This window comes from Dermacentor silvarum, unplaced genomic scaffold (genome assembly GCF_013339745.2).
Source record: "Dermacentor silvarum isolate Dsil-2018 unplaced genomic scaffold, BIME_Dsil_1.4 Seq484, whole genome shotgun sequence".
NCBI classification, from domain to species: Eukaryota; Metazoa; Arthropoda; class Arachnida; order Ixodida; family Ixodidae; genus Dermacentor; species Dermacentor silvarum.
The window spans coordinates 54,552-80,001 of NW_023606309.1; the positions used below are offsets into that span (position 1 = coordinate 54,552).

At 46.4% G+C, this 25,450-nt stretch overlaps 1 protein-coding gene across 1 annotated transcript; it reads right to left on the reverse strand.

The window, feature by feature from the left end:
• Positions 1 to 446: 446 nt before the first annotated feature.
• LOC119435160 (uncharacterized) lies at positions 447 to 22,065 on the reverse strand. Its single transcript, XM_037702090.1, is given in 3 exon segments — positions 447 to 644; positions 20,954 to 21,036; positions 21,039 to 22,065. Coding segments are annotated over 3 exon segments (1,308 nt in total).
• Positions 22,066 to 25,450: the final 3,385 nt, after the last annotated feature.

Consider the following 25,450-nt stretch of genomic DNA (forward strand, 5'->3'; position numbering starts at 1 on the left):
ATGGCAGACCGCGGTATAGTTGTTGTAACGCGGCCTTTGAGTCCGTAAGGACAACGACATTCTGCGAAGGCAGAGTCTTTAGTTTGCGCAGAGCAGACGCTCTTGCTACGCCTTCCACAACTGTCGACGAGGCCATACAGTCCAGGTGGCCAGACCATGTATATCTCAGAGAGGGAATACAGAATGCAGCTGCACAGCGGTCTTCGTCTACTTTGACAGAGCCATCTGTGTATACTTGTAGGTGGTTCGGGTAGGTCGTGTGCAAATGTTCGAGGACTAGTTACTTGGCTTCTGTAGATGATTCTTGGAGACGCACAAAATTTTGCAGTAGCTTCTCCCTTTTTTTGTCGGACTTTCTCACATGCACCATTTCGTCCTTGTGGCTGGCCAGGGTCGACTGTACAACAGTGGCTGACCGCCTGCGACCTGTTGCAAGCTTGCTTTTCCTAGTGTTTGAGTCCCCTACTGGGGCCATCCATGCTACAGAGAGCCGAGGATGCTTCATCATGGATGGCATCTCTGCTTGCAGTAAGAGTCTCTGCTGGCTCAGAGGCTGCCACATCGCCATTGGCTTCCATAGCTGCACTGCCTTCCCAAGATCCGATCACCTCTCCGCCTTCAGGCATCTCTCTAACCTCTGGCACCTGTGCAAGGAAAAAAAAAGAATAAACATTATACAGTATGCATCACACTTTTAAGTCCGTCTTACACAATTGCAGTGTTGTGACTTTCAATATGTCACACATTGAAATTGGGTTGTCGCATAACTTTCAAGACTGTGTCTCTAGTGCACCTATTGTTGAGAGCAATCAATGCCAGAAACCTAGAAAATTGGAGGGGGAAATCTGTAAATCAGCCAAGCATACCATGAACTTAAACAAGCGCTGATACATTAGGTCCCCTGACGTATTGCTACTTGGAATAAACAATAAATGCTTGCTGCATGTTCGACCTTTTCTGAAGATTTATTGTACAATTTTTCGCACGGCTTTCTGTGACGTGCATGCCACAATGGCAATAGTTGGTCATGTTCAGCTGTAACAGCTGCATTTTATTGACATGAAATACAAGGACACTCGTGCACTTGCACATAGAGGTACAAATTAAGGAACGTCGGGTTGAAATTTTTCATAATGCATTCACTACAGCGTCTTATGTCTTCAGTGCTGCTTTGGGATGTTGGACATCAATTGTTCTTTTATTTTAACGTGGTCCAATCCCATTTCATAGTTGATTATATTCTTTCATAGCATATTCAACCTCTATCAGAATTACTGTCTGCACTGTTTTTGCAACTCAACACATGTGTGCTGCCACGTTTCTACCTAGTGATAGAAGTGTGGCATTTTCGCAGTGCTCAAGCAACGAACACTGGCTGGCACTTTTATCTTGATAATAAAAAAGTATTTGACATGTAAACCAAATACTCTGTTTAACGTTATCTGCCTTTTCCAGAGGTACACAAAATTATGCAAGAAATCAGTAGAGACCGTATACATTAAAGAATGGCTAATTTCAGTTTCAGAGATGAACAATGATCAAGATAATTATGTAATAGGGGTGTTTCCTTTTGTTTTTCTCTACCTTCGCACCCGCCGTGGTTGCTCAGTGGCTATGGTGTTGGGCTGCTGAGCACGAGGTCGCGGGATCGAATCCCGGCCACGGCGGCCGCATTTCGATGGGGGCGAAATGCGAAAACACCCGTGTACTTAGATTTAGGTGCACGTTAAAGAACCCCAGGTGGTCCAAATTTCCGTAGTCCTCCACTAAGGCGTGCCTCATAATCAGCACTGGTTCTGGCACGTAAAACGCCATAATTTAATTTTTAATCTCTACCTTCGCACTTTCCTAAACAGTAATCAACTAGCCCCCCAAACTACGCAGTTATCGTAAATTTCCTGAATGTTTTTTTCTCTACCAGAAATTCATCGTTCACCGGCAAGGAGCCCAGCAAACTGTGGAGTAGCCAGTAGTAGGGCCATTTCAAGCGGCTGACCCGGTTGTAGTGCAAATCAGTCTCTCCTTCCTAGAAAAAAAAAACATTTTAGCGCACACATTTTAGAACCGTGTGGCGAGGTAGATACTCTACCACTTTATGCGTTTTAGGCTTTCCGGCAAGAAATCCTTCATGCTTGGGCATTTCCATATTTATTGAGATTTGCAAATGTCTTTAAATTGTTTTCAAATACCTAGCTGATACTAACATGCACACAAGAAAAAAAAAAAACACCACAAACCACGGAACCCCACGCCGTTGCCACTTTAGTTCTCGTGGCTTATACAAACAGTAAGTATCGACTATAATAGCATTATGATTGTTTGAGCTTAATGTACTCCCCACATTTATGCAAATAATTTCTCAGCAATTTCTGTTTAATGTTAACGAAGCTCAACTCGTGTACCATGTACTATTCTCACAAAAGCTTGTGCTTCAGAATGAAATGTTCAGCAAAGTATCAATCAAGTTACTGCAATGCAGCGAGTAGCAGTACAGCGACTCAGCCGAGTATTGCAATTGGATACAAAGTAGACGGCCAGGGCCCTTCTGGCCTCCATACCATGGATGTTTTTTGAAATCTCGTTCATTGTTCAAACATTTCTATCTGTAGCCTGACTGAAAGGTAAGACGGACGCCTTGGGTTGTATTGAACTGCAAATGCGGCACGAGTCCTGAAGCCCAGCGCACTCACCAGCACGATAACGCTGGCGTCAGTAAATAAGTGCTTGTAAACATACAGCGGTAAATAAAAGCGGCAACGCAACACCAACACTCAAAAGATTGCGGCTGCATTTCAGTTCAAGCACACGCATGCTGGTGAAGCAACACTTTGTCGCTCGAGCAAAGCCTACTCCACGGCGAAGCCTACTCCACGCAACAATTAGCATCTTATTCCGCTAACATAAACGCCACGATTTCATGGTGGCACATGTTAACCGGCACATTCTGTACTTACCGATAGCGCTTGCTGAGGTTGTCCATTTTCAGTCGCAGTTGTTTCATGTTGTACGGCGTTTCTCAATGCGGCAGCCCGGCATTGACTTCTTCCAGAATTCTCGCATATATTCGAAAATTCCTCGTGTTCGACCGCAGCACGGTAAGGTGGTCCTCCCAAACGCGCATAAGTGTCCTTGTTGTAGCGTCGGGTATATATCACTCAAGCTGCGACTTCAATTAAGCTGAAGTTTTATTTGTCCTTTCCAATTTGCCATGTTCAAACTGCAGATGCAGTGCACGATACACTTGGTTGTCATCTTTTGGCGCTGCCTGTGCTCGTTAGAGCGCCAGTGATCCGTGAGTTCGGCGGCGCGGGTTTAGTGCCTCCTCCTTCGAGAGATGGCGCCACGCTGCATGACCAGGCCGGCAGCGCCGGCGCACCGCGGATGGTTGTTTGACCGAGACGAGACATGCAACGAAGTTCGGTTCAAAACAGGTTCATTTCGGCTCAGTAAGCTTTCCGGCCTGCGTCGCGGCACCAGTCTGCTTTGCCGGTATCCATTTCGTGCTTATATATCTACAGTCGATTACGGCAGAGCCAGCATTTTTTAAGGTTACGTCGCCACGGCATTGCAGCCACCAACTAACGCCGGGAATGTGACTCATACCTCGTGTCCACGGCAGAATGTCTACGCCACCGAGCAACCATGGCTTGCATTTTAAACAAACATAGACGTTCGTATTTTCACGTTGTAGTGACAGTGAAGAATGAAAGCTTGCGAGAATTGGGAGTGAAGAACTTCACTTTTTATTGAGCGAACTTGTTCCCAGAAAGACACTCCAAAAGACGCGCAGGTGTGGCGATTGCCGGCCTGGATCATCAGGCCTAACTCACCTGCGCCTACAAAGTACCAACCCCACCATCACAATATTTTAGCTGACCTAGCGCCAAGCGTGCATAGTTATTCATTGTCCGCTAACTGACCGAATAAGATGAACCCGTATTAATTTGCCGATCCAACAATATTACTAGGATTGTGATGAAGGATTGTGTGATGAAGGGTGGCTGAAATTTCTTGGTCTGTGAAACGTTACTTCTTTAACGACGAAAGTCTTGCGATCTGATCAGATTGGTACCTGATGGCTCAAGCAGTGGTTATTTAGAATTAGCTTTACAAAATATTGACTTTGTGAACAATGACCGGATAGCAGCCCCCTTGTTGGGATTAAACAATACAAGTCTAGAGCAGTAAATATTGTTAATGGTGACTGAGTTTGCGTGCGCCATTTAAATTTCCCTTGATGGCTGCAAACTACTAAACAAAAGGAACTCAACGGTAATACCTTTCCTGAGCCTTCAATATGTTATAACGGTTGAGGTAAACGAGTCTCATACGGAGACGACAGCAGGCATGCGCTGTGAGTGCTCGGCAATCAAAATATCATAGGCGTGCACACAAGTTCTGAGGCGCATGCACTTAGAATTGATTGCATGGTCACTTAAAAATACCGCCAGATTTGATAAATACGGGGATAGAAAAGGAGGCACGGGACACAGCCAAATGCTTCTTCATTATTTGATCAGCTCGAGCTGGAGGTATTTTGCTAATGCTTCAGCAAACGGAGATGTCCGCATGGTCGAACGTGCAAAGTGCTCCATTCAAAGCCTGAAGCACGCTGACGCCACAAAACTTCTCAGCGAAAGAAAGCGTTAAACATCGTAATAATACGCAGTGGAGAAATTATATTCAGAAGGGGTAATGTGGAATTGAGGAAACGACATTGATTGCTTTAAGCGAGGATGCATCCGCTGAGTTCACAGAGGGCTCAGTATAAGTGTTTGGTATTGATTATTCTATTAATTCGAAGGTTGACCTCACCGTTTGCGAAACCGCTTGTTTTCGTAGCGGATATAACTTCACGGCGTTGTTCATTCAGTGACACATGGAGTTTAAGAGAATGTTCATACGCCGAAGCGGAAATCGAAACAACTAAGATAGGTCTTCATTTAGGGGAAGCCCTTGCAGGAGGCGGTCCCAAGGCATTCATTTGTCCTAAGAGGCTCATGAAGATGGTCGCTTTTGCAGCAATCGCTTTCTCAATTTTTTCGTTCACTGTAGCACTGTACGCGCCTATGAGTCCATTAATGCTTGACACAATGAAAGCTATGGCCGTACCGGTTTCTCGTGTTGCCGTGCTTTGTATGACCCCTGAAGCTGCAGTGCTGGGGAAGTTGGTTCGACACTTTCCTGTTGCAGTGACTCTCTGGACGTGTCCAAGCCATTCACATCGCCACCGCAGCTTCTTCCGATACGTTACACAGGAGGTAGATTTCCCGTGACCAGGTTTAATAGCTGTACCACGTCATACTTCCTTGCCCACCACTCTGTTCAAGCTCGTTGACGAGTTCCATAAGTATCACTCGAACTTGAACTGGATTTTTTCGGTCAAACAGCACTCGGACATCCTCGACAAACTGCTAAAGGAACCGTGTCATGTGGTAACGGTGAACGAACGCGAAATCAATGCGCCTTACGATGACTACAAGCTCTGCCGACAGCGAAAAGTTATGACTGCTCCATACGAGCTTCCGAACGAGCACAGACCAGCATTAGGGACATACCCTAAGCACGAAGTGATAAACTACGCCTTGTTCGATGGGCCGGAAAAATCGTGCAGCATGTACCGCGGGAACGCTGTCAACTCGACTGTGGAGGCTTACGCGGCACTGAACAATACGCTGATCCTGCAGTGTAACAATCGCAAAGGGGGCAGTTCAATGATCCTTGACCGACGCGCAGATGTTCTCTTGGGTACTCGTCCTGTGAGCTGCCCCTCGCAGACTACGTGTTTCTTCTACGGCTACTCGATGTATTCGCCAAGCTACCGCAGTTTCCTCGTTCGTCGCGGCGATCCTATATACCCGTCCTTTACTCGTAATTGGTTTTCTTTTCTGAAACTCTCCGTGATCTTGATACCCTGCGTTGCTATGTTCCTGTTTTCGCTCCGCCTGCAGGGCCGCTTGTTTCCGAGCGAAGCCTGCAGTGTTTCGGTGGCAAGTGACTTCTTGCTAAGCACTTTTCTTGGCCGAGTTCCACCACCGGGCATGAGGGCCAATTTAACGTCCAGCAAATTAAGCATGGTTGCATGGACCATCGGCGTGTTAGTCCTGCTGAACTTTATTCAGATGGAAATCACGGCATCTCGTAGTGTTCCGTCTCACTTGCCAGAAATTCGGCACATACACGACCTTGCAGCAAAGTTAGATTCTCGCGCCATCTTACCGTGCGCGTCTAAGGTGACGTCCCGTGATCTACTGCTATCCGCCGGCAATGTGACGTACCTCGAATCGGTGCGCAGAGCTCTTAAGGCTTGCGGGAGGCGGTGCACGTCTTTCGGGAGTCAAAACGGCTGTCACGAGAAACTTAGGTTTGGGACCAACGCTGGATTAACATTGTTTAGGGCACATACGCTGCAATTCGCACAGACAAATAGACTTGTGCTGGGAGAAGACGTTTTCTTGACAGTGCTGAGAACATCCCCGACGCATGGAAGATTTCCTTTGAGGTAAGATTGTTGCGACAATATTACGTCAAAAGGCTTAAATATGCAAAACGTCGGTGAAGAGCTTAAAGGTGCAGTACTCATCATGACGACACTTGAGCGCTGTTGGCACTGAACGAATGAGTTGTGACCGCTCACCGGCTTGGAAACTTATTGTTTGACGTAGGACCTTCGTCCTATGGACTTCGAAAAGCACCTGGGTGCTCAGCCATATATAAGTGCAATGAAAAATCGTACATTTGAGTATCTGAAAATAAGCAATCTTTTTTAAATTGTGGCCTTTAGTATAATTTGCCGGAACTTCGCAAGTGAGAGAATTAATGTCAACGACATTATCGTCGTTGACTTCAATCCGTTGACGTTAACTAAAAAGGACACGGATGAGACTGAAGAACACAAGCCTTCAGTGTGGTCCGTGTCATTTTTTGCACTCCTTTGAGTTTGCCATATACCATGAGCCCAGCAGTAAGCCTTGTTAAGACGTTATTAAATATACAATTTCGGGCGCCTAGACTTCTTAAGCGCCGCAAATGCTACATTTCATTTTCTTTCTGCTGCGAACGTGGCCGACAATATCTACGGCCTGTACTTCACTGCAAATGTTCTATTGTTGAGTGAGAAGATCAACAGCACCTCACGACAAATGGAGACACTCGCAGAAAAGCGGGCAAATAGACAAGATACTCAAGTAACGGTAGTAGAAGAATGAACAGTAGTGGCCGCAGTGGCGCACGGGTTATCGCGTTCGGCACCTCAGTAGTAGGCATCAAATAAGTTCGCTTCCCGGCAGAGGGCACCCGCTTTCACATTGGGGGCGGAATGCAAAAGTGCTGGTGTATTTTGATTTGGGTGACTGTCAAATGGAAATTATTCGAGAGCCACCCACTGCGGCCTCCCGCATAGTCCACTATGCAGCACGAAAGTCACTGCGCAACACGAAACTGCGCAACACGAAACTCAATTTTTAGCAATCAATAGAGCTAATCGGTGGTAAGCGTTATTTGGTGGTATCTGGGCTGTCTTGCGTGTTGCTGAGGTTACTGTTCCTCTTTGTGTCTTCAACAACGCACATGTGAATAGCTGGCCTGTTCTATGTCTTATTATGTGCTTTTGAATCGTGTTTCCCCACCGATGCCTTTATTTATAATCTGCTTTTCCCTAAGTGTGACAGGTGTTACGTTATTACTCGCGTATTAAATGAAATACCAAGTGCAAGATGGGAAATAATGTGGCTTCATGGCTACCATGACTATACCTGGACACCCTCAGTGGAATTCAATCGCATTCATACTCACGTATGTCAGCTCGCGGTCAGCTGGACTCACTCGCTTCCGCTCACACTCGGTGACACTACCTGGCGTTCATACTCACGCGCATTCATACACGCCGACAGTCACTCTTATTCATACTCACGTCCATTCCCACCACACCAGTACTCGCTCCAGTTCAAGCGCTTTTCGACACTGACTCATACTCGCAACTGGGAAATGAGTGTTACTGACTGAGTGTGAGCTTCTGTACTCATGATTGAATATGCCGGCGTATGACCACGACGCTGAGCTTTTCGTTGATGCTCGATGTGCACAGGCATCAACATCGGCGCCTCCTGTTGGCCCTGGAAGAGTCCGGCCTTCTTCAGGCAGTCGAGTCACGTGCCTTTACGCCTAGCCGGGACCAGAAGCTGATCTCGTTCAACGTGCCCTTCTACGATTACATGTTCGCCTATGTTGTTGGCGTTGGCGCGTCCATTGCGGCTCTCGTATCGGAGAGCATGCATCGTAATAATTGCGAGGGGAAGTCGCGTAAGCAGCCATGGAAGTGTCAATGGGGACTTCCAGCCACAGACGAGGACATAGACGAGGACACTCTATATCGCGCACGTTCTTACACCCACAATTAAAACAAATCATATAGATTCTGCTCGCAATCGTTTCTGACCTTTTGGTTTGTAGAAGAAACACAATACATGGAATGGCAGGAAAATAAAAAAAGACGTTTCTTCCTTTTCACTCAATAAGTTCACTGAAAGACGGCATTCTTGATGTATTTTCAATCTGTAGACAAGAAAAAAAAAAGGAAGCAAGAAGGCAATCAACTCAGCCGCCCTTCCAAGACAACAGTAGCATACGTTGTAGCTATCATAAGATTCTGCTTAACGTTGACCGTGGCTAGGGAACTTTGCGTTTTGATTTGTTGATGTATTTAAATGCCGAATATTTCAACGACGCGCCTCAAGTAAGTTATAAAGTTGATCATGCCGGCTCGTTTGGACATGAAATTGCAGGCATTATGTCAACGGCGTTCATTATAGTGGGTGATTTCTTCCAATTACCTCTATTCAGCACTATCACAGCTGTGAAGTTTCGAAGGCGCGCCCTCGTTCCAATTATCGTTAGAGCCCGTACTAATTGCAGTGATTATCTAGTTTTTTTTGAGAAGGCAATCCCGCAGATCGAGAAGGACATTCAAGAGGTCGTTACTGCGAAGATCTCAGACTAAATATTCACCATGCGGGAGCTCGTCTTGTGCTTTCCCTGCCTTGTCTGTACTGTTTCTTTTTAACAGCGAAGCTGTCTAAGCCAGCCGTAATTTGTGGTTCGTACCAACAAACTATCAAGAAATGAAATTTCTTGCCGATGCGGGATTCGAGCCCGCGTACCCTTGGTCCCAAGGCGAGCGTCGTAACCACTAGGCTATACAGCTACGCTTGCAGAACATGCATTTATGCGAAGCATATGATTGCGTTCGAGCGTCGTCGTCTTCGTCCACAGCTGGCGCGTTCATACGCTCGTGCTGTGCGAGGTGAAGAAGAGGTTTTGCGCTCCATGCTCGAGAGAGAGTCAGCTGACGTCGAAGACAATATAACTGTCAAGTAACCGAATCTTGAGACGCCGCGATGAAAACTGGACCGGATCAGGAAACTGCGCAATCACAGGTGACGGTTTGAAGGACGACTTGCGATGCGCGTCCTCGCAATGGTTTAATTTGGTTTGCAACAGGAGCTGATTTAGCAGGCAGTGCATAATTCATATATCAGAGACTACCAGATTACATCCGCTTAGGTGCCGCATGCATCCTTAGCGTCATTGCCTGTTTCTCGTGGTTTGGCGTGGTTATCTCGCGCAATAGACGCAGCGGGCATTTTCCCATACAGGCTGCGCAGAAAAAAAGCTGCAGCCCCGTCGCATACTAGGAAACACTTTGAATGTGTGTTAGCACTCAAGCACAATATGTAAGCAATCGCAGAAGTTACAAATAAAAGGGACCTGCACACATTGTATGTCTATTTGTGGATAATATTATTGAAACCATTAGAAAATGTTTCGCTCACTCTGTTTCCAGCAGCGCGTTACATCTGCCGCAATGTTTTTTCTTCTAGCACTTCGCATTCTGCGATCGTTCTTATACATGGTAGGATACTCAGCCGCGATGACAAAGGCCAATATTATAATTTACCTGGAAACATCTTTCTGTGGCACCACGCTCAAAGCTATATACGAAATCAAAGCTCAAGTGTTAGAGTTGCTACTCGAGATATTTCTGTACATGAGGGTCGTCTTTAAAGTATTAAAGAACGTTATTGCACTTCCATCCATTATGTATGACGTTTAAGGATATTGTATAGGCTAGTATTCTTGACTGTATATCACCCAAACCAAAATATTTAAATATAGAGAGCGCAGACGCAATATCGCTAGCGCAGTGAACATACGGGCAGCGACGGCCCTCCACGCACCATAATTTTCCGTGTCATTTGTGTGCGGTCAGTAATAGTCAGCTAGATGAACAGTGCAGATAGGAGTCGCGTTCAGCCAGCCTTACCGCTACTGCATATATTTTCCAATAAACGTCCTTTTCGTAACATAGTGTCGCAATTTGAATATCTCACGAGGCCATTCTGCAGGGCCTGGAGTCAGTGGGCTGTGGAGAGCGAATATATCAATACGCAAGGAGCTTCCTGTGTGATCGCAGGGCGACCATAGGAATAGGATCCACAAGGTCGGAACCTTTCACGCTGCCGAACAGGGGTACCCCCCAGGGCTCCCCACTTTCTCCGCTCCTCTTTAATGTGACCATAAGGAGGTTAGCAACAGAGTTGGAAAGGGAAGCGAGATTAGGAAGTGCCATATACGCGGATGATATCACCATATGGGTGACTCGAGGATCCTACGGTGAAAAACAGGACCTCTTGCAGTGGGCAATCGACCAGGTAGAGCTTTTCGCACGGGAGGCGGGAATGGCATGCGCCCCCGAAAAGTGAGAGTTCGTTCGGGTGCGTGCAAGATATTCCAGGCGGGCAAACCAGCCGAGTATAGAACTCACTCTGAACGGACAGGAAGTCCGCGAAGTGCAAACCCTAAATATTCTGGGGATATGGATTCAACCGAAAGCCAACGCGGAGCATGCGATACGGTTGCTAAAGGGCACGGTGATGAATGTGGCGAAAATGATCCGCAGGGTCACGCGCAGTAGAGAAGGCTTTTCGGAGGACGAGACAATTAGACTAGTGCACGCTTTTGTCATCAGTCGAGTCACGTATAGCATCCCGTACTTAAACACCACCGCACAAGAGATTAAACAGTTGGACATTATAATACGACGAGCATATAAGGCTGCCCTTGGGCTCCCTCAGAGCACCAGCACGGAACGAATGGAGAAGCTAGAGGTGTACAACACCTTCGAAGAACACGCAGCGGCCGTTTTCTTGTCTCAGAAAGAGAGGTTAGGCAAAACCAAACAAGGGAGAACTGTTCTAAACAGACTGGGGTATGCACCTCGACCGTTTTATAGCACAGACGATACATCACTTCTCGATAGGGAAATTCGGGCACGTATATGCGTAGCACCAATCCCAAAAAATATGAGCCCGAAGTACCACGGGGGAAGACGAGAGGCTCGGGTGCGAGCATTGCGAAGGAGTTTCGAAGGCAAGCCGGACGTCTACTACACGGACGCAAGTTACTCTGGATGTGGCATACACATCGCAGTCGCCACGTGTCAGGAACGGGTAGTAGGGGCATCAGTAAAAACCGCATGTACGGCAACCGCTGAGGCGACCGCGGTAGCTTTAGCTTTGAAGGACGCCGAATGCAGAGGGACATCCGCGGCTGTCATCACCGACTCACAGGCGGCGTGTCGCCTCTTCCTGTCAGGGGCGGTACCCCGGGCGGTGATTAGGATCATAGGCAATAAGCTATGTAATTTTCACAGCCTCACGTGGTGCCCGGCACACGAAGGCATGGAGGGAAATACGAGGGTGGACCGATTAGCTCGAGTACTAAATATCCGAGCGGCGGACCAGCCACGTAGGGACTTTCCAACGACTGCGAGAGATATCTTGGAACAACAAAGAGAGGAAAGACGGGAGTTCGGCAGGCCCCATCCAAAATTGACCAGACGGCAAGCGATGGACTGGCGCCGACTCCAAACGAACACTTATCCTAATCTACACAAGCTAAGACAAATACATGGCGAAGCGTACGCAGACAAATGTCCGTGGTGTGGCGAAAAGCCTACATTGCCACACATCACACTCATATGCGCGAGAAGACCTCCACAAGCGAACACACACAAATTTACTAAACAACACTTTCTAAGGCAGTGGGAGGCATGGCTTGCGGACGAGGAACAGGACAGTCAGCTGGCTCTCCTGGACCAAGCCCAGCGAGCCGCTCAAGCCAGTGGGGCCCTGGACTAGGGGCTCCACCCACATTTTTCTTGTTTTTTGCCTTTCCCCATTAAAGTTTACTCTCTCTCTCTCTCTCCATTATGTATGACGTTTAAGGATATTATATAGGCTAGTATTCTTGACTGTATATCACCCAAACCAAAATATTTAAATATACAGAGCGCAGACGCAATATCGCTAGCGCAGTGAACATACGGGCAGCGACGGCCCTCCACGCACCATAATTTTCCGTGTCATTTGTGTGCGGTCAGTAATAGTCAGCTAGATGAACAGTGCAGATAGGAGTCGCGTTCACCAGCCTTACCGCTACTGCATATATTTTCCAATAAACGTCCTTTTTCGTAACATAGTGTCGCAATTTTGACTACAAGTAGGCGTTGTAGGGACCAGAGTTGCAGAGGGGAAACTCCGGAGTTCGATTAATTCCGGAATAATTCCACGTTTTTATAGGGATACGGACACAAAAGTTTCGGGTGGTTTTTTACGTCGGAGGAAAAGTTGAATTGTTGAAAATGACGAATACAACAACCTGCCATGAAAAAAAAAGAATGAGAAGTATTATTTTTTTGCGATTTTCTGTTGCAGCTTGCATCCAAGCGCCCGCCAGCAGAAGCTTAAATTTGACGTCATAACACCCACCCGTGTGCGCGCGCGCGGCCAAGGTCGGCCACAGCCGTCGCAGTGTTTCCGGGGGTGTCGGTCCCTTGCAGCCTTTGTTTACCCCTTTCGGCGGTCTTCGCACGTGGTCCGTCTGAAACATTGTCCCCGTTGGCACTTCACGCAGGCGGTGCGTCTTAAGGCTGTTTCACATGGTGCGATTTTGCACTGCGATTTTCGCAGCTGCGATTTTCGCAGATACGAAATTCGCAACGGCCATTTCACATGGTGCGATGTCAACAATGCGATTATGCGACGCCCAGGGTTGTTTGCTGCCAGATTTTGTCGCACACGCCGCATAAATTCGTTTAATGTAATGAAAAAAAAAAACGTGCGCGTTATTCACCTCTTTTTATTAGGACCAAATAATACGTGCGTTTTGTAATTTAAAAACGCTTCAAAGTTTAGTTTGTTTTGGATTGCGCAACAGCGGTTTGTGAAGTTCAATACGAGGAGAAATGGCGGACGTGAACAGCTGTTCGCAGGTGGTCGTTCAGCGTTGTGTGCTGTCTCGTGTGTGTTTTATGCCTGTGTCGTTCTACCTGCGGTTAAACAAATTACAAGAGGACCTATCAACAAGCCCCTATAGCTGTTGTCATCGCATATGCAGTATTCGGGATTCGGCGGAGTCGTCATGTCAACGCAGAGACCCTCGCGCTACCCGTGATTAACGGCAGCTTCTGAAAAACGGATGTGTGTATTGCTCGTGATTGCGCATTAGTGGTTCCTGCTCCTAGCAATATTCTTGCACCAAACTTAGCAGCAAGCACCAACCCAAAAGCTCACGTCTGCCCCTGAACAAAGCCGCAAATGATCTGTGTAATTACTGAACGTGCAATGGAATTTGTGTTGTGAACGTTTATCTTAGCGCCAGCCTGGCTCGTCCGTCTCGGCGCCTGTGCTGTAATTATTCATACAAGTGCTCTCTGAATATTTCGAAAGGCGTAAAAGCCGACACCACATTTTTTTAGGAGCTGCATTCACTTGTGTACGTAGTATCATATCATTCTGGCAGACATGGGCGTCGTCTATTTTCTCGTCCTGTTTCTTGTGCTGTTAGTGTGCTGTGAATCTGTATCAAGAAGCTTAAGTTAATATGCTTCAGTACGTAGCGCAGCCGCGTAGCCACACGGCTAACATTAAAATACCTTGTTAGGAGTACGTTTGTTTGTTTAATAACAAAATCGAACGCTAAAACTTTGTATTCATGGTGGCAAGTGTAAGGTAAGAAGCTATCGAAACTATCCGCTAATGGCATGCGTGTACTTCTATCTGCTTCAGCACGTTATCCTTAAAGTGAGGCTGAATACCCCTGATAACAAAAAACACATGCAACTGGAGCAGGTGCTATGATTCCTTTCCTGGAAATGAAAGCCAGCATCCCAGTCTGTTAAGCTAGTCATGTACTTAACCTATATTAGACCAATGTTAGAGCATGCTAACTGGAGCCATTTCAAACTGGGTTATTTGACCAAAATAAGAAAGTGCAAGTGTCAAGGTACAGTCTAATCTGGTATTCCCGAACCTATTGTATTAGCAAAACTTTATGCCTCCCTGAATTGCCTGCATTAACCCAATGCTGAAAACAGGGGAAGCTGATTCCCTTTCTTGCTGTTGAAAAGCTGCTAGAATCTCAATAACAGACCACTTATGTTCTGAGAGAAAGTGAGGGGCACTGACAATATCTCTAATCTTTTGTATGAGCCTTCACCTTGAACGAAAATGGAATAAAAATGTTTACTTTTGCAAGCCTCAGAATCCAAACATTCTCAAAATTTTGAAGAGCCACATTAAATTTGAGATATAGACAATAAAAAGTGTGCCTAAGTACAAGTGCACACTGAACACACTTGAGTGGTTGAGTGGCCAGCTGCAAATGCAAAAGCGTCCATAGCTGCTACCTCGAGGTAACTGCTAGGTTGCACGTGTGTTTCTCCTATAGCCCATGTACCTGGCAAGGGGAATGGTTATACGTAGTCCTGTGCTTTTTTTTTCAATAGGTGGTGGCTAGCTGATTCCATCTGTTTATGTATTTATCATTTGTGTGCATCTTATGTGCATGCGTTTGTGTCATGTTCTGATTGTTATACGTGCAGTGATGCAAGCATCTTTTTTTAATATATTGCACTACAGTCATTTATTAAAGTTTGTGTTGAAATGTACAAAATGTGGCCACCCAGTAATGGTTAGGACAGACAGCAGGATTGGCAAAAATATGATGCAGATCCAATGCACTTGCTTGAATCGACATGATGCGAATTAAGCTTTCACACAACGGTCAGTTGAACTCTAGAAAACTAACTGCAGTGTTTACAGTTGTCCTTATTTCACCCGATGCAACACGTACTCATAGACAATGTTTGCTTATTCACCGCACAGGTCACATAATGTAATGTATACATAGCACGGTGAACTCACTCAAACGTCGGCTCACTAAGACTTCGAACTAACCGTGAGTCTGAGTTCGTTTCAGCCTGACTGAGTAGAATTTTGGTGAATACGAGTAAGAGCAAGCTCAGTTGAGTAAACTTTTAGTGAATATTGTCATGTGGTAGTCGGGGAAAGCTGATCCAAGTATAATTTTAGTGAATATGAGTCAAAGCAAGCTCGGTAAGTAGATTTTTGGTGAATATGACTCAGTGCAAGCTCACCTGAGAAGAATTTTGATGATTATAAGTCGGAGCAAGCTTGGCTAAGTAGATATTTGGTGAATATGACTCGGTGCAAGCTTGCCAGAGTAGAATCTTTGTGAATATTAGTCAGATCAAGCTCGGCCAAGTACAATTTTGGTGAATATGAGTCAGAGCAAGCTCGGATAAGTAGAATTTTGGTGAATATGACTGAGCAAGCTCGATTGAGTAATGATGGGATATGGTTATACGAGTTTATGCAGTAATACATGTAAGTGCAGACTCATTAGCAACATTGCCTCCATCTTGATGGGCTATACCTACGCCTCGTGATGAGTCTGCACACTTTATGAGCTGTGGACATGCAAGACCCACCCACACTTGAAAAGAAACTATCATTCATACGAAGGAATGCAACCTCCTGACTTCACTGCACAATTTTGATCTGCTTTTGTTTAATGAGTTATCTACTGCTTATAAAAACAAGGTGTTCGCCTGCTTTTCGCATTATTGCATGTGTTTTACAGGAAGAAGAGACAGAGAAGCAAGAAAAGGCAAGGATGTTTATGGCTAAGTAGTTTCTTAGAGTACTGCGATATGTTACAACCAGCATAAACAAAGTAATTCGATGCACTGAAGTAAGCGAAATGTGCAATTACCTTTTAATGTGAGGGTTAATACAGATGCAGTAAGGATACAAAGTCTGCAACACACTGACGGTTTATTGGTTTTTTTATTCAGGAGAAAAATGATGCATCAGAAAAATGAAAAAAAAAACTGTTTAAATATTGCTTCGAAAATAAATTGGCAATACTGCTTATTCCCAGTCAAAGCGTGAAATATGCTATTGTAGAACATTCATTACGATATCCAGTTTGAACGTTCGCTTTGCGTCTCGCAGCGGAAGTAACAGAACCTTGAAATGAGATAATTCATTGGGGAAAATGTGCATGAAAGCCCTAACCAACCGACTGCAACTAAATGGTCGCGCGTATAGCGTGACCAAGCATTTGGTCACGCTATACGCGCGACCACAGCATTTGTCCGTAGTTGCATATTCTTTAAATTGTTCCGTCCGTAAAAGCATACGGCGATAAAACTGTGGCGTTTTCGTATATCGCGAGTTGTCTCCAGAACCAGAAAATTGGGACGACATCCGAAGGCCATGCCTTCCCGTGAGGGACACCTCGTAGTATTTACCAACTCGCAGCGCGTGTGAATAACGGAAAATCACGCAAAAGTACGTACTATCAGCACCCGAAGCCAACCTAAAAAACAGCGTCGCCAGATTAGCAACGTAGCGTGTCAACAAACTCGTAAAAATCACAGAACCGAATCTGACCTACGAGTTTTTATCTGCACTGTTCGCGTGTCGGTGCTGATGTTACGTACCGATGGCGCAATCCAAGGCTCCACTCAATTAGTTGCACTGTTCGAGGCTCGTTGATCCAATATTTATAGACAAGAAAGTATCTATAAACGTTGCGTTGAGCGACCGCTGCCATTTTCCAAAACAGACCGCGAAATACCTCTCGGCGCAATTTCGACGGAAAAATCGCAGCGATTGCTGCGACGTTGCGACGCTGCGACTAACCGGTTGGTCGCAGCCGAAAATCGCAGAATCGGCCCTGCGACTGTGATTTTCGTCGCATGCGACGGAAATCGCACTTCCGGTGCGATAATCGCAGTGCAAAATCGCACCATGTGAAACGGCCTTTACATGCGCGTTCCCGCGGTCGTCGCTCGGTATTAACGCGTTCGTCACGGCGGAAGGAAATGCCCAGACATTGGTGTTATAACAGCATCGTCGGTCGCGACACGGCGTCGCACACATTTCCCAGAGACGAGAATGTGAGTAAACTTTGCATACCTGCCTGCGGACCACTTGGCTGACGATGATTATGTGACGAGCCCGGCTGTGCTGAAAAGCCTCGGCATGCCGCTCGAAAGGTAATGCCTAAAGCCTGACGCTGTGCCATCGGTCTTCTCACGAAAACGCAAGGCAGAAATGATCAGCGGCGCGTTTGAACAGAGGAGGCGAAAAGATGTCGGTACAGTTTTTGTTCACTTGCAGCCTTCTTGAACAGTGTGAGGGCGAGGCTGCGGCGAAACACCCGAGGCTGGGCACGAAGGCAGGAATGTCTTTAAGTATGCTCGCAAACCATAGTAAAACAATAAAATACTAGCGAGTGCGAGCGTAAATCACGAGATCAGACACACACACACACAGCTCTGCCTCTCCACAGACTAAAAGTAAGAAAAACTGGGGACAACGCCAAACACGTCCTGCCATCTGTCGGTCGGCTGTCGAAGTGGACGTGAGAGTCTCAAAGGTACTGATGCCTCACCACAGTTGCTCACGCCGACGGCATAAACTAGTGTTACGCGTTATGCCGAGCATGGAAGAATGCGCCAGAAAGACGGTGAAGACGACGGTTTGGGCAGCGCTCGTGTTGTTGTTCCGCCATCTTGCCTGCAGCCGTCTCTCTCTGTATATTTATTCATTCATTCATTCATTTATTAATACTGACAGCCTTTGCAGGCTATTACAGGAGTGGAAGAAAAGCACATAAGTATACATCGGCATAAGCTCAACAACTACATCCGACATAATATACAAACAAATGTACCGGACGAAAAAAAAAAGAACAGCTGAATTACAGAATACACAAGTTGAGGCAGGGATTTGTGCTATTGTCTAGGTGTTCTTTGGTGTACGAATGGTACGAGGCGGTCAATAAAGACATCAAGAGAGTCACTTCTCACGATGGAGCTAGGCAGCTGGTTCCATTCTTTAATCACTCGAGGAAAAAAGCTGTATTTAAAACAATTATTATGAGAGAGTGGCACAGGAATGTACATGCTGTGGCAATGTCTAGATGGTTGGTCGGGGTGAACTGTGAAGTACTGCGTTGTATTAATCTTAAACTGACCGTGAATGAACATGAAAAGAAACTTCATCCTTTCAACCTTTGTTCTCCCTTCAAGAGTTTCAAGGTTTGCTTGTTTACATAACGCGGTCGGTGAATATATGCGGCGATATTTATTATATAAAAAACGGGAAGCCAGTCTCTGCACCTTTTCTATTTTTGCTATACCAGATAAGGTGTAGGGATCCCACACAATTTTTCCGTATTCAATAACTGGTCTTACCAGTGTTATATAGGAAAGTAATTTTACATCGGGAGTTTCATTGCGGATGTTACGGCTCAGACCCCAAATTACCCGATAAGCCTTGGAGCACACATTATCTATGTGCGTATTCCAGCGTAGGTCGGAAGTGAAGGTTAAACCGAGGTACTTGTGCTCGTGCACTGGATTAACTTCGTTACCTGCAATGATGTAAGGGTATCTCATTACATTTTTCATTCTAGTGACGGACATGATTACTGACTTGTCCGGATTTAGCACCATTTGCCATGTGGAGCACCATTTTTCTATTTCTTGTAAGTTAATGCTTAGCTTCTCTTGGTCACTCGGGGATTGAATTGTGTTGTATTTGACACAATCATCTGCGAACAATCTTACTGGAACTGTGATAGATTTTGGTAGATCATTTATGAAAACCAGGAACAAGAGAGGGCCCAAGACGCTCCGTTGAGGTACACCTGAGACCACCGGGGAAAGAGTCGATTTAAAACCTCCTAGGTCGACGAACTGTTTGCGAAAGCTGAGGTAAGAGGAAAACCAGCTTGTTATTTTGGGGTTCCTGAAAATAGCGTAAATTTTTTGCACCAACTTTGGGTGGGATACCTTATCAAAGGCTTTTGCGAAATCCAGGAATATTATATCAGTTTGTTCACGGCTCTTTATAGCTTGAGCGAGATCGTGAACGGTTTGTATGAGCTGGGTGACTGTGGATAAACCATTACGGAATTCATGTTGAGAAGGATGTAGGATATTGTTACAGTCTAGGTATGCCATTAAGGGTTTAAACACAATATGTTCCAGCAATTTGGAACAAGTACAAGTTAAAGAAATTGGCCGAAAATTATTGACAGCGGTTGTGGAGCCACCCTTATGAATCGAAATAATTTTTGCACGTTTCCATGCAGCTGGGAAAGACCCTGTGGCAATAGATTTTTGAAAAATTTTTGTGAGGTATTTGGCAACCCACTCTGCATATCGAAAGAGAAATTCATTTGGAATTCCGTCAGGGCCTGGGCTTTTTTTAACACACAAGTGAAGAAGTATGATTAACACCCCCTGCTCTGTTATTTCTATGTCTTGAACTGGAGGGCAGCCAGGAAATTCTGTGAAGATTGGCGACAAACCATCGTCAGAAGTGAAAACTGATGAGAAAAACAAATTAAGGCTTTCAGCTCGTTCTTGACTGTTGTCACCTGCCGTGCATTGAGACTTAGAAGGATTGACATAGCGCCAAAACTTACTAGGTGCATCATTTAGAAACTTTTTGAGCCTTAAATTGTAAAAATTGTCCCTAGCCTCCCTGACAAGACGCTTCAGGTCCTTACTCATGTGCCTAATGGCACTACATTTAACAGGATCACAAATACTCCTGTTTGCCCTCCGCTTCCGTTTTAATTTTCGTTTGGCGTGTATAATTTCTCTCGAGATCCATGGATTCCGCTTTCTGATGCGTATCGAACGCTTTGGGATAAAGTGCCTGGTACAGTAGTCAACTATGTTTGAAAAGCTATCCCACAATTCGTCAACTGTAGCACTGGTCCCAAAAAGACACATGAAATCGTCGAATGAACGCTCCAGGTAGTCCAGCACAGAGACGACATCGGCGGCCGCAAAGTTGAGAACTATGTTAGAAGGTTTACTATGCGTGTGATCTGGCGTCATGTCTAAATCTATTACAACCATCTTATGATCTGACAAGCCGTCACAGAGGTCACATGTACAGAGACACGACAACAGTTTAGAAGATACAAAGACAAGGTCAAGTAGTGATGATGTTGTTGCACATACTCTGGTACAACCTTCTACGACTTGAGTTAAGTTGTAGCAAAACGCAAGTTCTATTATTTGCTCACAGCTTGACGTATCGGTTGAACCAAAGGAGAGCGCGTTCCAGTCGATGCCTGGCAAATTAAAATCACCTAAAAGTATTATTGAGTCATGATGGTTTAGTATCGTGTCCATACAATTTCTTAGGTTAATAAACATGTCTACAGAGGCGTTTGGAGCTCTGTAGACACCACCGACATACACCGCGCGGTTGTTCACCATAATTTTAATCCAAACTGATTCTATGTCCTTCGGAACATCAAGTACAGAAAACAATAAATCACTTTTAACCATAATTGCCACTCCCCCACCTCTTCCTGTCCGGTCTTTTCTTATTAATCTATAATTGGGGGGCGTGACTTCGGCATTCGATATGTCTCGATGAAGCCAAGTTTCAGTTATTATCATGATATGTGGTTCATGCTCCAAGATTATACTTTCAATGTCGGCTACTTTATTAACTAAACTCCTAGCGTTTACATTTATAATCCTAAAGCATGCATTGGGGTAGTTTTTGAGTCGCATATGACTGGCCTCTGTGGGAGTATGACACTTTACTCTTCCGCCGGTAACTTCATCCCAAACAGAACATCGCCAATTTTAACCTTGTCGAAGATTAATTTAACTTTCATGCCATTGCGCCTCTCTTCGTCTGATGATTTCCAAAGCTTTTTGCGGATCTCAGTAACCCTTTTGGAATAATCTTCTGCTATGCTTATTTTTGTATTTTTGAGCTTGTGACAATTCTGCAAAATTTTCATCTTATCTCTAAAATCAGTTAACTTCATAATTACAGGTCGGTCCTTGCCCGGTGTTTTCTTCCCTAATCTATGAATTCTTTCGATGGAATTAAGTTTCTGTCCGAGTTTATTTTCAAATATGTCGTCATTAATCTTCTTTAATATTGTTTCCTGTGTTTCACGCACTTCCTCTTTTATACCTCTAACTATGAGATTGTTGCGACGAGATCGGTTTTCAAAATCATCAAGCTGCCTGGAAATGCTGCTCATGGCTGTTTCGTGACCAGTAACAACGCTCTCCAAGTCAGTAAGCTTTTTATGACTTTCATCAACGCTGAGTAGTTTATTTTCCATAGCCAGAAGCCTGGCTTGTATTTCAACAATGCGAGCTTCAGAAGATGTCTGGTTTCCCTGTATTACTGAGATTTTAGCAAGAATTTCTTTCTGCGTATTAATCATTTCTTCGAACATTTTTTCAGTAATAGGACCGGGGTTAGATTCAATATCTCCGGAAAGCCTGAGTAACAAGAATGCCATCGAAAAACAGTCATATATACAATGCACACGCCTACGTGGACACGGCAGCACTATTAAACAAAGATAATCGCTATGAAAGCCATATTTTCTTTTACCAATCTGCACAAGCAAGGGTATGTTCGGTGACATTGTCATGGCAGTGCTGCCGTGTCCACTGAAGTAGGAGCGTGCAGATGCGCCTTTTATAGGCACAGGCCTTGCTGTCCGGCGATGGTCTCGTGGTGTCAGCGTGCCCAACGATGGTGCGCCGTATTCCAATGGATGTACACGTGTCGAAGACAAGGCATAATCACGTCGAATGAAGATGCGCAGAACGAGTCGTACCCATGAAGCCATTGCGCCGCGTCGATTCCGTCAGGCTGCAGGCAGTATCCGTCAACCGGGAACGATGCCACCTCACCGAAGACGAAGAACAAGTAGCCAGCATAAACCTGCACAAACAAGGGCACGTTCGGTGACATTGTCACGGTAGTGCTGCCGTGTCCACTGACACGGCAGTGGACACGGCATATATATCTTGTAAATATAATTTTCCTATCCCTTTTTGCTACTCTCATCCTCGTGGCATTTTGGTGGAAGTGCGGGGTACCCATACGGTACAACGGAGCTCCTCAGCGGCCGACGCTTGGTTTTATCCACGATGGCGGAAGAGGTGTCTGCGTCCACCGAAGCGGCTGCAACGCCAACGGTCGTCCTGCCTCAGCTAAAAGACCCAGGCACATTCTGCGGGACTGACAACGTCGACATCGAGGACTGGCTACCCCTGTACGAGCGTGCCAGTAAGAATAATCACTCAGATGAGACGATCTTGTTGGCAAACATATTATTTTACCTCAAAGGAACCGCGAATGTGTGGTTTCGGAATAATGAAGACGAAATTGGGAGCTGGGATGCATGCTAGGAAAAGATGCGTTCCCCGTTCGGCAAGTCCGCAGGTAGAAAGGCGACAGCAAAGAAGGAGCTGGCATCTCGTGCGCAGACAGCGACAGAGTCATACCTGACTTATATACAGGATGTGCTTGCCCTTTGCCGCAAAGCCGACGACGGCATGACGGAGTCTGAGAAAGTAGGCCACGTGTTAAAGGGCATAGCAGATGATGCCTTCAACCTGCTAATCTGCAAAGACTGCGACACCATCGATGCCATCATCCAAGAGTGCAAACGCTTTGAGGCCGTCAAAAGTCGACGCATTGCCCATAATTTCGTTCGACTTCCGAACATGGCAGCAACGTGGTCCTGGGAAGACGTACCTGAGCCGTCGGCGTTGCCCTCCGTGGAACACGTGAAGAAGATCATCCGCCGTGAACTTTACGCTGCGTCTCCTGCTTCTACGTGCGGCCGTACCTGTGACCATATAGCTCCCAGATGGTGCGACTTGTCCGAGCTGTCGTTCATCAGGAGCTCTTCAATGCTGGCCTGGACTCTGTGAGCCGCAGCTCCTTCCCAGTCCCTCACTTTCGCACGCCCAAGGTGAAAGGCCGCCGTTCCGCACTCGCAACACAGCCGAGTGGAGGACTGCTGATGACCGTCCCATTTGGTTTAACTGACGTCGTATTGGACACGTGGCCCGCCATTGTAATAGCCGGCGGTATTGATATCAGGCTCCTTATGGAAACAACCGTCGCCCCGACATGGATCGTGGCCGATTTCAGCCTTACCACGAGCATCCCCAAACCACCGCTGAAGACGCTCTCTCCATGCCGTATCGTCGTTCGCCTTCCCCACGTGGTCACCATTCCCGTTCGCCGTTGTCGCGTCGCCAATAATCTCGCTCGCCCCAATTCCGCCACCCTACGTCGCTGATTGAACGACTCCCTCGGGAAAACTAGAAGCTCCCAGAGGTGATGCTGCATCAACGACCCGCCTGCCAAATCATCTGACCACACTGCAGACCAGACGGAACCTGATAGACGTTAAACTGGACGACGCACATGTTGTCGCTCTAGTGGATACTGGGGCTCAGATATGAGTGATGAATTCGGAGCTTCGTCGCCGCCTTAAGAAGGTCTTAACACCACCCACAGTACCGCTCATCCGTGTCGCCGATGGCGGAACGTTTCCGGTGCTCCGCGCGAACAAGTGTTGCTGACCGATCCACAAGCGCACTACTTGCCGTGCTCGAGAAATGCTCCCATGACCTCATCCTCGGTATGGATTTTCTCTCTGCTCATTCTGCCCTTATTCACTGTGGAACCGGCTTGCTTCAGCTAGACCTACCGTGCTACCATGACGCTCCTACTACACGCCAACCGCGCTTGTGCTCAGTGGAATTCGTTCGTGTACCTCCTCAAGCCGTTATGTATGTGAACTTGCGGTCTTGTTCTCCCATTTTGGATGGCGATTACATCTTGACCCGATTGCTGACGTCTTATTCACCAAAAACGTCGCTCTTCGTTACACCCTTATTAGAGTTACGGGTAATCGCACGTCTCTACCCATATTGAACTTTAGCTGGTGCACGCAGCTAATCCTAGGCAGCATGACTTTAGGCCACATTGCTTCTATCAATGAGTGTGCCATTTCTGCATTTGTCTCCGACGCTTCTTTATTCTCTGCCCCTTCCTCTTCCTCGCACAATCTCTTCGATGGTGATATTGACAAGCTGATTGCGTCTGACCTCCTTCCTGCGCAGACAGCCGATATGCGGCGCATATTGAAGTCCTACCGCAACATCTTTGACTTCAATGACCTTACTTTGGGACCGACATCTGTGGTCACTCATAAAATCAATACTGGGGCCATCAGCCCAATCCGACGACGTCCTTATCGCGTGTCCCATGCCGATGGAGAAGTGATACATCGTGAAGTCGACAAGGTGCTCACCAAGGACGTCATTGAACCTTAATGCAGTTCATGGGCAACACCGGTCGTCCTAGTCAAGAAGAAAGATGGCAGCTGGCGATTCTGCGTCGACTACCGCTACTTAAACAAGGTAACGCGCCAAGACGTCTACCCTTAGCCGCAGATCGATGACGCTCTCGACTGTCTACACGGCTCTGCCTACTTCTATCGACTTGAGGTCAGGCTACTGGCAGATCTCCGTCGATGATCAAGATCGTGATAAGACCGCATTTGTTACGCCCGATGGACTTTACCAGTTTAATGTAATGCCCTTTGGACTGTTTAATGCCCCAGCCGCATTTGAAAGGATGATGGACTCCCTCCTCCGTGGAGACGAATGGTCAACTCGCCTCTGTTACCTTGACGATGTCATTGTGTTCTCACCGACATTTGACAGCCACCTTAGCCGACTGTCGGCAGTTCTTGAAGGTTTCAGGCGAGCAGGCCTTCAGCTCAACTCTGCCAAATGCCGTTTTGGCCGCCGCGAAATCACTGTGCTTGGTCACCTTGTGAGTGCTGAAGGCGTGCAACCTGACCCAGAAAAAATTCTTGTTGTGAAAGACTTCCCTATACCACGTTCCACTAAAGACGTCCGGAGCTTTGTAGGCTGGTGCTCCTATTTTCGACGTTTTGTGAAGAAGTTCGCCGACGTTGCCCATCCACTCACGCAACTCTTAAAGAAGGAAACTTCATTTTCTTGGGGTCCTAAACAAGCCACTGCGTTTGTCACGCTCACTACATTACTTATGTCACCACCAATCTTGGCCAATTTTGACCCGTCAGCCCCCACTGAACTTCGCACCGACGCCAGTGGACATGACATCGGTGCTGTTCTCGCCCAGCAGCAACAAGGACGCGACCGCGTCATCGCCTGTGCCAG